Source organism: Diorhabda sublineata, chromosome 10 (assembly GCF_026230105.1).
Source record: "Diorhabda sublineata isolate icDioSubl1.1 chromosome 10, icDioSubl1.1, whole genome shotgun sequence".
Lineage (NCBI taxonomy): Eukaryota > Metazoa > Arthropoda > Insecta > Coleoptera > Chrysomelidae > Diorhabda > Diorhabda sublineata.
In genome coordinates this window covers 7,120,470-7,135,900 of record NC_079483.1, presented here as the reverse complement: position 1 = coordinate 7,135,900, position 15,431 = coordinate 7,120,470, and the positions used below count along the sequence as shown (strand labels likewise).

The 15,431-nt window shown below is 32.9% G+C and overlaps 1 protein-coding gene across 1 annotated transcript in view; it reads right to left on the bottom strand.

Moving 5' to 3' along the window:
- The window catches only part of LOC130449834 (uncharacterized), a 34,325-nt gene that overhangs the window by 6,675 nt on the left and 12,219 nt on the right, over nucleotides 1-15,431 (bottom strand). The window contains exon 2 of the mRNA XM_056787872.1: nucleotides 5,390-6,099. Coding sequence (XP_056643850.1) covers nucleotides 5,390-6,099 — 710 coding nt within the window. The remainder of the gene's footprint in view (nucleotides 1-5,389; nucleotides 6,100-15,431) is intronic.

Genomic DNA, 15,431 nt, shown 5'->3' with positions numbered 1-15,431 from the left:
GTCGAAACTAGTCGTTACAAACATTTCTTTGCAATTGCGAGCCGTTGGGGAGAAAAAGATCGATTTACATGACGCTTTTCTTAGCAAATATAATTCAATATTCGTCGAGGCTTAGCCAGGTAAGTAGTTGTTGTCTCCTTTGAAGAGCTACAGAATAATTTTCGAAATTGTTTCAGAGGTGAATAGTAGACTTTCGTCGTCTGCGATCGGGTACGATCGTTTACAAAACGAAAAAGTCTAACAAAAGCCGGATACTGTTTAATTTGGCGAGACACGCATTAAAAAGGCAACAAATCAACTCAAGATCTAAAATCAAGTCGAACTAAAACTGTTAAGCCACTCTGATGAGACGTAATAACGTCGAAACTAGTCGTTACAAACATTTCTTTGCAATTGCGAGCCGTTGGGGAGAAAAAGATCGATTTACATGACGCTTTTCTTAGCAAATATAATTCAATATTCGTCGAGGCTTAGCCAGGTAAGTAGTTGTTGTCTCCTTTGAAGAGCTACAGAATAATTTTCGAAATTGTTTCAGAGGTGAATAGTAGACTTTCGTCGTCTGCGATCGGGTACGATCGTTTACAAAACGAAAAAGTCTAACAAAAGCCGGATACTGTTTAATTTGGCGAGACACGCATTAAAAAGGCAACAAATCAACTCAAGATCTAAAATCAAGTCGAACTAAAACTGTTAAGCCACTCTGATGAGACGTAATAACGTCGAAACTAGTCGTTACAAACATTTCTTTGCAATTGCGAGCCGTTGGGGACAAAAAGATCGATTTACATGACGCTTTTCTTAGCAAATATAATTCAATATTCGTCGATGCTTAGCCAGGTAAGTAGTTGTTGTCTCCTTTGAAGAGCTACAGAATAATTTTCGAAATTGTTTCAGAGGTGAATAGTAGACTTTCGTCGTCTGCGATCGGGTACGATCGTTTACAAAACGAAAAAGTCTAACAAAAGCCGGATACTGTTTAATTTGGCGACACACGCATTAAAAAGGCAACAAATCAACTCAAGATCTAAAATCAAGTCGAACTAAAACTGTTAAGCCACTCTGATGAGACGTAATAACGTCGAAACTAGTCGTTACAAACATTTCTTTGCAATTGCGAGCCGTTGGGGACAAAAAGATCGATTTACATGACGCTTTTCTTAGCAAATATAATTCAATATTCGTCGATGCTTAGCCAGGTAAGTAGTTGTTGTCTCCTTTGAAGAAATACAGAATAATTTTAGAAATTATTTCAGAGGTGAATAGTAGACTTTCGTCGTCTGCGATCGGGTACGATCGTTTACAAAACGTAAAAAGCCTAACAAAAGCCGGATACTGTTTAATTTGGCGAGACACGCAATCAAAAGGCAACAAGTCAACTCGAAATCTAAAATCAAATCGAACTAAAACTGTTAAGCCACTCTGATGAGACGTAATAACGTCGAAACTAGTCGTTACAAACATTTCTTTGCAATTGCGAGCCGTTGGGGACAAAAAGATCGATTTACATGACACTTTTCAGAGGAGGTGTAATTCAATATTCGTCGTGGCTTAGCCAGGAAAGTAATTGTTTTCTCCTTTGAAGAAATACAGAATAATTTTAGAAATTGTTTCAGAGGTGAATAGTAGACTTTCGTCGTCTGCGATCGGGTACGATCGTTTACAAAACGTAAAAAGCCTAACAAAAGCCGGATACTGTTTAATTTGGCGAGACACGCAATCAAAAGGCAACAAGTCAACTCGAAATCTAAAATCAAATCGAACTAAAACTGTTAAGCCACTCTGATGAGACGTAATAACGTCGAAACTAGTCGTTACAAACATTTCTTTGCAATTGCGAGCCGTTGGGGACAAAAAGATCGATTTACATGACGCTTTTCTTAGCAAATATAATTCAATATTCGTCGATGCTTAGCCAGGTAAGTAGTTGTTGTCTCCTTTGAAGAGCTACAGAATAATTTTCGAAATTGTTTCAGAGGTGAATAGTAGACTTTCGTCGTCTGCGATCGGGTACGATCGTTTACAAAACGAAAAAGTCTAACAAAAGCCGGATACTGTTTAATTTGGCGACACACGCATTAAAAAGGCAACAAATCAACTCAAGATCTAAAATCAAGTCGAACTAAAACTGTTAAGCCACTCTGATGAGACGTAATAACGTCGAAACTAGTCGTTACAAACATTTCTTTGCAATTGCGAGCCGTTGGGGACAAAAAGATCGATTTACATGACGCTTTTCTTAGCAAATATAATTCAATATTCGTCGATGCTTAGCCAGGTAAGTAGTTGTTGTCTCCTTTGAAGAAATTCAGAATAATTTTAGAAATTATTTCAGAGGTGAATAGTAGACTTTCGTCGTCTGCGATCGGGTACGATCGTTTACAAAACGTAAAAAGCCTAACAAAAGCCGGATACTGTTTAATTTGGCGAGACACGCAATCAAAAGGCAACAAGTCAACTCGAAATCTAAAATCAAATCGAACTAAAACTGTTAAGCCACTCTGATGAGACGTAATAACGTCGAAACTAGTCGTTACAAACATTTCTTTGCAATTGCGAGCCGTTGGGGAGAAAAAGACCGATTTATATGACGCTTTTCTTAGCAAATATAATTCAATATTCGTCGATGCTTAGCCAGGTAAGTAGTTGTTGTCTCCTTTGAAGAGCTACAGAATAATTTTCGAAATTGTTTCAGAGGTGAATAGTAGACTTTCGTCGTCTGCGATCGGGTACGCTCGTTTACAAAACGAAAAAGCCTAACAAAAGCCGGATACTGTTTAATTTGGCGAGACACGCATTAAAAAGGCAACAAATCAACTCGAAATCAAGATGGATTTTGTAGGTAGATCTTTAATGAGAATGTTTAATTCTTGTCCCCAAGGTCGAATTGACGTCTGAGGTCTTTTTGCAGTTTATTCTGTATAACCTCTACGAGCTTGTGTGTTTATATATTTATGAATAATGGCAATTATACTTCCACCATTTTGATAATACTCGTTAATTTACATTTACGTAACTACTAACGTCAATTTGCGATCTGTCATGTCATAATCATGTGACATTAGGACTGTTAAACATGGCGCGCAATTCAAATTTTGTGCTCTTATTGAAAACACCCTTTTATATGATTCCTTTATATCATTCGAAGGAATTATTAGTTTTCTTTGCAGCTCACTCTCAATTCTATTTTTATGGAAGTGTCCTCCATTTTGTTGTTTATCACAGCCAACTTAGTACAACTAAAAAGGATCTTGAGGTCTGTGAATCTTCACGAATCCTCAGTCCTTTTTTATACTTCTTACTTTTTCTTGTTTTAACAGCTGTTTTATCGACGTTGCATGTAGTAGTTTAGTTCATTATCTTCCACGGATCTTAAAATTTTCTTCTGTTTCTATAATTAAGCCTAGCTCTTGGTGGACCTGGTGGATCTCATACATTGTTGTTTGCTTCAGGCTGACGTTCTGCTGGGGTTGGAGCTTCTAACGATGACTCCTGGTACCCCAAAACAACAAGATAGGGTTGAAAATATTTTATTACGCTAGAAAGCGATGTTTGAAATAATTTCTTTTTTTAAATAAATGCACGGAATTTATTTTATCGTTTAAAGTAGATAAACATAGAGTACAAAGTGTACATACACACATAAACGTAACGCTGATAAGATCCACTCGACGGAACCGTTTTTTTTTTGCAATGTTTTTGAAATTTCGTGTTTTTATTCTATTATTTTAGTTACAATTTTGATACGTATTAATTTGAAGTGTGTACGTTACATAGATACATATTAATAAAACAATTGTAGATAATAATTTTAATAGATAAAATATTTCTCCACCTTTATTTAATACCAATTAACGAAAGGTTTAGATATTTAGATAACTAATACAATGACTGCTGGTCTTGAACTAACTAACCAACAACGATTTTGTTAGTATCCACGGTCTTCTAGATGGCTTTCCATTTCTTCGGTGGAATTCCAAGGAATAAGCAGATTGGGGCCACGGAATCGGATCACTTCTTACCAATTAACTAATAATCACCCTACCTACACCCCTCTCTTGATAATAGCTCCAAAGTGAGTGTTGAAACGTCGTGAATTTTCAAAATTCTAACCCATTCTTTTGTCCATAATCCAGACGGCGGAAACCTTTAATTTCTTATTTCTTAGACCTTTTATGTATGTTTATGTGAATCGTCTTGATTTTAGGTCTATTCTGATTTAAAATTAGTTTTTTTATAATTTTTCAAAGGCCTATACTTCGAATTTTAAATCAAAAGAGATCTAAAATCAAGTCGAACTAAAACTGTTAAGCCACTCTGATGAGACGTAATAGCGTCGAAACTAGTCGTTACAAACATTTCTTTGCAATTGTGAGCCGTTGGGGACAAAAAGATCGATTTACATAACACTTTTCAGAGGAGATGTAATTAAATATTCGTCGTGGCTTAGCCAGGTAAGTAGTTGTTGTCTCCTTTGAAGAGCTACAGAATAATTTTCGAAATTGTTTCAGAGGTGAATAGTAGACTTTCGTCGTCTGCGATCGGGTACGATCGTTTACAAAACGTAAAAAGCCTAACAAAAGCCAGATACTGTTTAATTTGGCGAGACACGCAATCAAAAGGCAACAAATCAATTCGAGATCTAAAATCGAGTCGAACTAAAACTGTTAAACCACTCTAATGAGACGTAATAACGTCGAAACTAGTCGTTACAAACATTTCTTTGCAATTGCGAGCCGTTGGGGATAAAAAGATCGATTTACATGACACTTTTCATAGGAAATATAATTTAATGTTGGTAGTGGCTTAGCCAGGTGAGTAGTTGTTGTCTCCTTTGAAGAGCTACAGAATAATTTTCGAAATTGTTTCAGAGGTGAATAGTAGACTTTCGTCGTCTGCGATCGGGTACGATCGTTTACAAAACGTAAAAAGCCTAACAAAAGCCAGATACTGTTTAATTTGGCGAGACACGCAATCAAAAGGCAACAAATCAATTCGAGATCTAAAATCAAATCGAACTAAAACTGTTAAACCACTCTAATGAGACGTAATAACGTCGAAACTAGTCGTTACAAACATTTCTTTGTAATTGCGAGCCGTTGGGGACAAAAAGACCGATTTATATGACGCTTTTCTTAGCAAATATAATTCAATATTCGTCGAGGCTTAGCCAGGTAAGTAGTTGTTGTCTCTTTTGAAGAAATACAGAATACATTTTCGAGATTTTTCAGAGATGAATAGTAGGAGAGGTTAATTAACGATCTAATAGATAGAAATGACAAACAGATTCATATTTAATGAGCAGATGTTAGTAACTTTAAGCTTATATATATATTTACAGCAATTAGTTGTTAGTAAGCGTTAATTATAGAGACAGTAGCCAAATTCTTACCGGCAACGGTTGGCCTATATAATTCCTTCCGTCGTAATGCGGCCATTTTCTCACTTCTACAATCACGTTTACACCAGGACTCAACGTTGGCGTCGTTTGATTATGATTTATCAGTCTGTAATTTTCCGTTAACATATTTTTTTCTAAACCGTATACTAATAACGCTTTGGTGGCGCTTATCATTAACGGAGTGAACGGATCCAATCCGAAGTTTCCTATTATCACCAAATCGATGTTGTTATATCCAGAAGCAGGTTTCGCGTTCCAGCCCCTTCCGACGTACACGTTACCGTCCCCGCCAACCGCGAAATTGAAATAAATATCCGAATAATTTCGATTGGACATATCGTCCGTTTGAATGGTTACTAATTTTTTGACGCACGCTTCGTAATTATCGCAAACGGTGCTAGCGGTGTGTTTGATAATTACGAGATTAACGGGGGTGGGCATGGGGGTTGTCTTCCTAGCCGGTCGACCGCCCCAATCTTTCTTAGAAATTAATCGATGATCTCCTAATGAAATACTATCTGTAATTGACCATTCGTTTGGTTCTTCTTGAGTATTTTTTCTTAATTGAAATACGAGAATCGCAGTGATTCCGGATATTACGAAGAGAAAGAGGATCGTTCCCAAATAATATTTTAAAGGAAATTTTCTTTTCGTCGAAAAACTACCGTCTTGTTCTTCTTTTTGAGGTCTTGGTGATTGGTCTATAACAACATAAACAACAAACGTTGAATGAATTATTTGAATAAATCAAGTGATTGCTCGTACAAAACAAAATTCCCTCATCCCACCTATTTTCGAGAAAATTAAGAAATTAAACTTAGAAAATCAAAATATTCAAACTCACGAAAGCGAATTTTGGATAAAATTATAATTAAAAATGAAAATTGTAGATCGAATGGTTTCTCTGCGGAAAAATAAATTTTTGGACTCATTAGATTCAGAAAAAGGTTATTTTCAGCCAAATTAGACTTGGAAAAACCTAATTTTCACGGAATAAAAGTTATAAAAAGCGAATTTTCGATAAAATTGAACTCAAATAAATACATTTTTCTACAAATTAAACTAAAAAAATGCAAAATAATCGATTGTTGTACGTTCAAAAGCAAAAAAGTAATTTTTCACAAAATTAAATTCAGAAAATCGAATTTTTCGCCTATTGAATACATAAAATCAGATATCTAAGAAATTAAACTTATCATTTCAAGCAAACTTCGACTGATACGGTATCAATTTTTAAAAATTTCAAAACTGTAAAGATAAAATTGAATTCAATAATGCAAAAATTGCCATTTAAAGTGGCAAAAGTATTTTTTAGCAAACTGGAATCAGAAATTTGAATTTTTGCCCCATTGAATTCAAAAAATTAAAATCAGAAAAACAAATTTTTTGCTAGAATATTTTATAAACTGATATTTGATTGATTAAACATCAATTTACTGCAAAATTCAGATTATTGACTAAATTAATGTCAGAAAATCAAAAATTTTAAACTCAGGAAAGCGAATTTCGGATAAAATTATTATTAAAAATGAAAATTGTTGATCAAATAGTTTCTCACGAAGCACAAACCCCAAATAAACTCGAATTTGATCATTCTTTAAACTGAAGAGAGCAAATTTATATCCAAATTAGGGTCCAAAATCCGATTTTTCGAATTTTTTTTATTCTCAAACAATATCAAAAGCATAAAATAACTATCCATTGATTCCCTAGCCGTCAGAGAAGGTTCCCTATTATCATAAGAAAGTAAAATTCATATTTTTCTTTCTTGTCGTTTAAACATCTTTTTTCTTTCAGGGTTATTGTTTAATTATAATATTCAGTTCGGATTCTATCACAACTGAGAGTCAGAAAATTGTCGACGTGGCATTGAACTGTCTCAGAAATAAATTTCTGACATCGACTCAAAAAGATGAACTGAAATACTTGATAACGAAAGCGGAATTTTATGTGCCGCATTTAACGGCTTCGAAATTATACAAAATCAACAGACGTACCATTTTAGGATTGATCACGGTTATTTTAACTTATTCTATTGTTATTATTCAACTTTTAGACATCGATTATTCAACACGCAAGCAACTCTCTAAACAATAAATTCTTCTTGCGATACGCGTGTTAACGAAATAAAATATTATGACATAATTTAGATGCCCAGATGATTGTTTTTTTGAAACGAATCTTTCTAAATTAAAATAAAGTGAATTTGATTATGAAAATTTGAAATTGGGGATTATAAAAACCCTTAACAATTTTATATGATCCACCTCATAGGCGTAGATAACTCATTTTATCAATTTATTATTAATAGACGATTAAAATGTATGGGTGTTTGGTTTAAACAGGATACCAGACGGGAACTGAGCCCTGTTTGTACCCCATTCGTTTTTTTTTCTTCCGGAAAACGAAATTTCAAAGCAAAAACCATAAACTGTCAAATCATGTTTCATCTAGATAAATTATTTGTCTATTAGAACTTCAATAGTCTTTTATCTGACGCAAATATCGGTTATTGCCATCTGTTTTTGTCCTACAAGATCTTGAGTAGCTTTGTCAAGCGATTTTAGTTTTTCTCTACATGTTTTTCGGTTTTGTGAACAATCCACAGCAACCCTTTTCGTAATTACTCGATAAATTAAAAATTCATTCACTCTAGTTAATTCAGCAATTATTATTATGATTGCATTATCATATTGCTGAATATTTTCCTTTTTTAAACATTCAAATATATTTAAAATAACTTGCTAAATTAATTCCAGCAAGCCACGCCACTGCTTATCGTAGATTTATGTTTACGATTTGATATTTTCATTGGTAAACAGTAGATATGATGAGTCCACGAGGATTGACGGTTTGTCAGATTTTTAATTTTAGTCACCACCTTTTAAGGCTGATATCTCGAAAAGGGGCGGGCTGAGAAAAATTTTGTTATAGGAATTTCCCATATTAATCAATCACCTCCAGAATTTTGTCGCATGAATTAAGTATATATATATATATATATATATATACGGGGAGAAAAAAGTTTCAATCTTCAGTTTGATAGATAGAACAACTTCAACGGCTCACTAAATTACCCGATTTTACTCAATTAGAATTTGTTTTTATTGAGAAACAGATTTACGTTGTGCAGTACAATATCCAATAGTTTTTGTCCTGTTTATAACTATGGATAGGACGTGTATCCATCACTTTGCATTCGAATTAAAAAAAACAATCAAAACGATGGACTGAAGAGGGAGGACCGGGTTTAAAGAAGGCAAAGACCGTTCTATCTGCAGCCGAGGTCATGGCGTCGATTTTTGGGGAAGCGCATCCTAAACACTTGACAGTTTGGAGTTTTGGTAACGAATTTAAATGTCATTAGTAACTACCTTGTTCAAAAGGCAGGTGGAGTGATTAATTTTTAACCAATTTACATACTAAAATGATTAGATTTCGAGTCGATAGGTTGATTGAAAGTAAAATTTGATTAGAATTATTGTATGTGAACAAACGCGTCAAGTTTATAAAAACGCATTGTATATATTATTTTTTTTTTCTAAAAAATATAGTAACTACGAGATCAGACTTGTATTGTACTAAATCTAAATTGTTTATTCAAACTAATATGATATAAATAAAAATCGTTATCTTTCCACTGTACAGGAAACAATAAAAAATAATTATAGATAAGATACTAACGAAAATATCTCATGTCGTTGTTTGATATGTTTGGAGTTTGATATTATTGAAAATACAGATATTATATCTAATATTTAGATAGAATTTTTATGTTCTACTATTTTGAAACACCCTGCAATCGCCATTACTTGGATACGAAAATTCCCAAATTATAAATGGACGATTTGAAATAATTGGGTCTAATTTTTTAGTCCCCTTCCTACTAGGGCGACAGAAGCGACAAATTTTTTGGATTGAGTGATTTTTTAAGAAAGAATAATATTTGAACAAGTTTGTAGCCTCGTATTTCCAATACTGCGAGACCTACCAACGTCCTGACTTTTTATTACAAAAAACTAACATTTAAAAACACTCCACTGAAATCTGAGAACAATCTGTCAATTATTTTGGCGTGAGTGATTTTTTTAAACAATAATATGTTTTTCGATGTTTCAACAAATTTGAAGTCTCGTATTTCCAATACTGCGAGACCTACCAACGTCCTGACTTTTTATTACAAAAAACTAACATTTAAAAACACTCCACTGAAATCTGAGAACAATCTGTCAATTATTTTGGCGTGAGTGATTTTTTTAAACAATAATATGTTTTTCGATGTTTCAACAAATTTGAAGTCTCGTATTTCCAATACTGCGAGACCTACCAACGTCCTGACTTTTTATTACAAAAAACTAACATTTAAAAACACTCCACTGAAATCTGAGAACAATCTGTCAATTATTTTGGCGTGAGTGATTTTTTTAAACAATAATATGTTTTTCGATGTTTCAACAAATTTGAAGTCTCGTATTTCCAATACTGCGAGACCTACCAACGTCCTGACTTTTTATTACAAAAAACTAACATTTAAAAACACTCCACTGAAATCTGAGAACAATCTGTCAATTATTTTGGCGTGAGTGATTTTTTTAAACAATAATATGTTTTTCGATGTTTCAACAAATTTGAAGTCTCGTATTTCCAATACTGCGAGACCTACCAACGTCCTGACTTTTTATTACAAAAAACTAACATTTAAAAACACTCCACTGAAATCTGAGAACAATCTGTCAATTATTTTGGCGTGAGTGATTTTTTTAAATAATAATATGTTTTTCAATGTTTCAACAAATTTGAAGTCTCGTATTTCCAATACTGCGAGACCTACCAACGTCCTGACTTTTTATTACAAAAAACTAACATTTAAAAACACTCCACTGAAATCTGAGAACAATCTGTCAATTATTTTGGCGTGAGTGATTTTTTTAAACAATAATATGTTTTTCGATGTTTCAACAAATTTGAAGTCTCGTATTTCCAATACTGCGAGACCTACCAACGTCCTGACTTTTTATTATAAAAAACTAACATTTAAAAACACTCCACTGAAATCTGAGAACAATCTGTCAATTATTTTGGCGTGAGTGATTTTTTTAAACAATAATATGTTTTTCGATGTTTCAACAAATTTGAAGTCTCGTATTTCCAATACTGCGAGACCTAGCAACGTCCTGACTTTTTATTACAAAAAACTAACATTTAATAACATTTAAAAACACTCCACTGAAATCTGAGAACAATCTGTCAATTATTTTGGCGAGAGTGATTTTTTTAAACAATAATATGTTTTTCGATGTTTCAACAAATTTGAAGTCTCGTATTTCCAATACTGCGAGACCTACCAACGTCCTGACCTTTTATTACAAAAAACTAACATTTAAAAACCCTCCACTGAAATCTGAGAACAATCTGTCAATTATTTTGGCGTGAGTGATTTTTTTAAACAATAATATGTTTTTCGATGTTTCAACAAATTTGAAGTCTCGTATTTCCAATACTGCGAGACCTACCAACGTCCTGACCTTTTATTACAAAAAACTAACATTTAAAAACACTCCACTGAAATCTGAGAACAATCTGTCAATTATTTTGGCGTGAGTGATTTTTTTAAACAATAATATGTTTTTCGATGTTTCAACAAATTTGAAGTCTCGTATTTCCAATACTGCGAGACCTACCAACGTCCTGACCTTTTATTACAAAAAACTAACATTTAAAAACACTCCACTGAAATCTGAGAACAATCTGTCAATTATTTTGGCGTGAGTGATTTTTTTAAACAATAATATGTTTTTCGATGTTTCAACAAATTTGAAGTCTCGTATTTCCAATACTGCGAGACCTACCAACGTCCTGACTTTTTATTACAAAAAACTAACATTTAAAAACACTCCACTGAAATCTGAGAACAATCTGTCAATTATTTTGGCGTGAGTGATTTTTTTAAACAATAATATGTTTTTCGATGTTTCAACAAATTTGAAGTCTCGTATTTCCAATACTGCGAGACCTACCAACGTCCTGACTTTTTATTACAAAAAACTAACATTTAAAAACACTCCACTGAAATCTGAGAACAATCTGTCAATTATTTTGGCGTGAGTGATTTTTTAAAACAATAATATGTATTTCGATGTTTCAACAAATTTGAAGTCTCGTATTTCCAATACTGCGAGACCTACCAACGTCCTGACCTTTTATTACAAAAAACTAACATTTAATAACATTTAAAAACACTCCACTGAAATCTGAGAACAATCTGTCAATTATTTTGGCAAGAGTGATTTTTTTAAACAATAATATGTTTTTCGATGTTTCAACAAATTTGAAGTCTCGTATTTCCAATACTGCGAGACCTACCAACGTCCTGACCTTTTATTACAAAAAACTAACATTTAAAAACCCTCCACTGAAATCTGAGAACAATCTGTCAATTATTTTGGCGTGAGTGATTTTTTTAAACAATAATATGTTTTTCGATGTTTCAACAAATTTGAAGTCTCGTATTTCCAATACTGCGAGACCTACCAACGTCCTGACCTTTTATTACAAAAAACTAACATTTAAAAACCCTCCACTGAAATCTGAGAACAATCTGTCAATTATTTTGGCGTGAGTGATTTTTTTAAACAATAATATGTTTTTCGATGTTTCAACAAATTTGAAGTCTCGTATTTCCAATACTGCGAGACCTACCAACGTCCTGACTTTTTATTACAAAAAACTAACATTTAAAAACACTCCACTGAAATCTGAGAACAATCTGTCAATTATTTTGGCAAGAGTGATTTTTTTAAACAATAATATGTTTTTCGATGTTTCAACAAATTTGAAGTCTCGTATTTCCAATACTGCGAGACCTACCAACGTCCTGACCTTTTATTACAAAAAACTAACATTTAAAAACCCTCCACTGAAATCTGAGAACAATCTGTCAATTATTTTGGCGTGAGTGATTTTTTTAAACAATAATATGTTTTTCGATGTTTCAACAAATTTGAAGTCTCGTATTTCCAATACTGCGAGACCTACCAACGTCCTGACTTTTTATTACAAAAAACTAACATTTAAAAACACTCCACTGAAATCTGAGAACAATCTGTCAATTATTTTGGCGTGAGTGATTTTTTTAAACAATAATATGTTTTTCGATGTTTCAACAAATTTGAAGTCTCGTATTTCCAATACTGCGAGACCTACCAACGTCCTGACCTTTTATTACAAAAAACTAACATTTAATAACATTTAAAAACACTCCACTGAAATCTGAGAACAATCTGTCAATTATTTTGGCGAGAGTGATTTTTTTAAACAATAATATGTTTTTCGATGTTTCAACAAATTTGAAGTCTCGTATTTCCAATACTGCGAGACCTACCAACGTCCTGACCTTTTATTACAAAAAACTAACATTTAAAAACACTCCACTGAAATCTGAGAACAATCTGTCAATTATTTTGGCGTGAGTGATTTTTTTAAACAATAATATGTTTTTCGATGTTTCAACAAATTTGAAGTCTCGTATTTCCAATACTGCGAGACCTACCAACGTCCTGACTTTTTATTACAAAAAACTAACATTTAAAAACACTCCACTGAAATCTGAGAACAATCTGTCAATTATTTTGGCGTGAGTGATTTTTTTAAACAATAATATGTTTTTCGATGTTTCAACAAATTTGAAGTCTCGTATTTCCAATACTGCGAGACCTACCAACGTCCTGACCTTTTATTACAAAAACTAACATTTAAAAACACTCCACTGAAATCTGAGAACAATCTGTCAATTATTTTGGCGTGAGTGATTTTTTTAAACAATAATATGTTTTTCGATGTTTCAACAAATTTGATGTCTCGTATTTCCAATACTGCGAGACCTACCAACGTCCTGACCTTTTATTACAAAAAACTAACATTTAATAACATTTAAAAACACTCCACTGTAATCTGAGAACAATCTGTCAATTATTTTGGCGAGAGTGATTTTTTTAAACAATAATATGTTTTTCGATGTTTCAACAAATTTGAAGTCTCGTATTTCCAATACTGCGAGACCTACCAACGTCCTGACCTTTTATTACAAAAAACTAACATTTAAAAACACTCCACTGAAATCTGAGAACAATCTGTCAATTATTTTGGCGAGAGTGATTTTTTTAAACAATAATATGTTTTTCGATGTTTCAACAAATTTGAAGTCTCGTATTTCCAATACTGCGAGACCTACCAACGTCCTGACCTTTTATTACAAAAAACTAACATTTAAAAACACTCCACTGAAATCTGAAAACAATCTGTCAATTATTTTGGCGAGAGTGATTTTTTTAAACAATAATATGTTTTTCGATGTTTCAACAAATTTGAAGTCTCGTATTTCCAATACTGCGAGACCTACCATCGTCCTGACTTTTTATTACAAAAAACTAACATTTAAAAACACTCCACTGAAATCTGAGAACAATCTGTCAATTATTTTGGCGTGAGTGATTTTTTTAAACAATAATATGTTTTTCGATGTTTCAACAAATTTGAAGTCTCGTATTTCCAATACTGCGAGACCTACCAACGTCCCGACCTTTTATTACAAAAAACTAACATTTAAAAACCCTCCACTGAAATCTGAGAACAATCTGTCAATTATTTTGGCGTGAGTGATTTTTTTAAACAATAATATGTTTTTCGATGTTTCAACAAATTTGAAGTCTCGTATTTCCAATACTGCGAGACCTACCAACGTCCCGACCTTTTATTACAAAAAACTAACATTTAAAAACACTCCACTGAAATCTGAGAACAATCTGTCAATTATTTTGGCGTGAGTGATTTTTTTAAACAATAATATGTTTTCCGATGTTTCAGCAAATTTGAAGTCTCGTATTTCCAATACTGCGAGACCTACCAACGTCCCGACCTTTTATTACAAAAAACTAACATTTAAAAACCCTCCACTGAAATCTGAGAACAATCTGTCAATTATTTTGGCGTGAGTGATTTTTTTAAACAATAATATGTTTTTCGATGTTTCAACAAATTTGAAGTCTCGTATTTCCAATACTGCGAGACCTACCAACGTCCTGACTTTTTATTGCAAAAAACTAACATTTAAAAACACTCCACTGAAATCTGAGAACAATCTGTCAATTATTTTGGCGTGAGTGATTTTTTTAAACAATAATATGTTTTTCGATGTTTCAACAAATTTGAAGTCTCGTATTTCCAATACTGCGAGACCTACCAACGTCCTGACCTTTTATTACAAAAAACTAACATTTAATAACATTTAAAAACACTCCACTGAAATCTGAGAACAATCTGTCAATTATTTTGGCGTGAGTGATTTTTTTAAACAATAATATGTTTTTCGATGTTTCAACAAATTTGAAGTCTCGTATTTCCAATACTGCGAGACCTACCAACGTCCTGACTTTTTATTACAAAAAACTAACATTTAATAACATTTAAAAACACTCCACTGAAATCTGAGAACAATCTGTCAATTATTTTGGCGTGAGTGATTTTTTTAAACAATAATATGTTTTTCGATGTTTCAACAAATTTGAAGTCTCGTATTTCCAATACTGCGAGACCTACCAACGTCCTGACTTTTTATTACAAAAAACTAACATTTAAAAACACTCCACTGAAATCTGAGAACAATCTGTCAATTATTTTGGCGTGAGTGATTTTTTTAAACAATAATATGTTTTTCGATGTTTCAACAAATTTGAAGTCTCGTATTTCCAATACTGCGAGACCTACCAACGTCCTGACTTTTTATTACAAAAAACTAACATTTAAAAACACTCCACTGAAATCTGAGAACAATCTGTCAATTATTTTGGCGAGAGTGATTTTTTTAAACAATAATATGTTTTTCGATGTTTCAACAAATTTGAAGTCTCGTATTTCCAATACTGCGAGACCTACCAACGTCCTGACCTTTTATTACAAAAAACTAACATTTAATAACATTTAAAAACACTCCACTGAAATCTGAGAACAATCTGTCAATTATTTTGGCGTGAGTGAT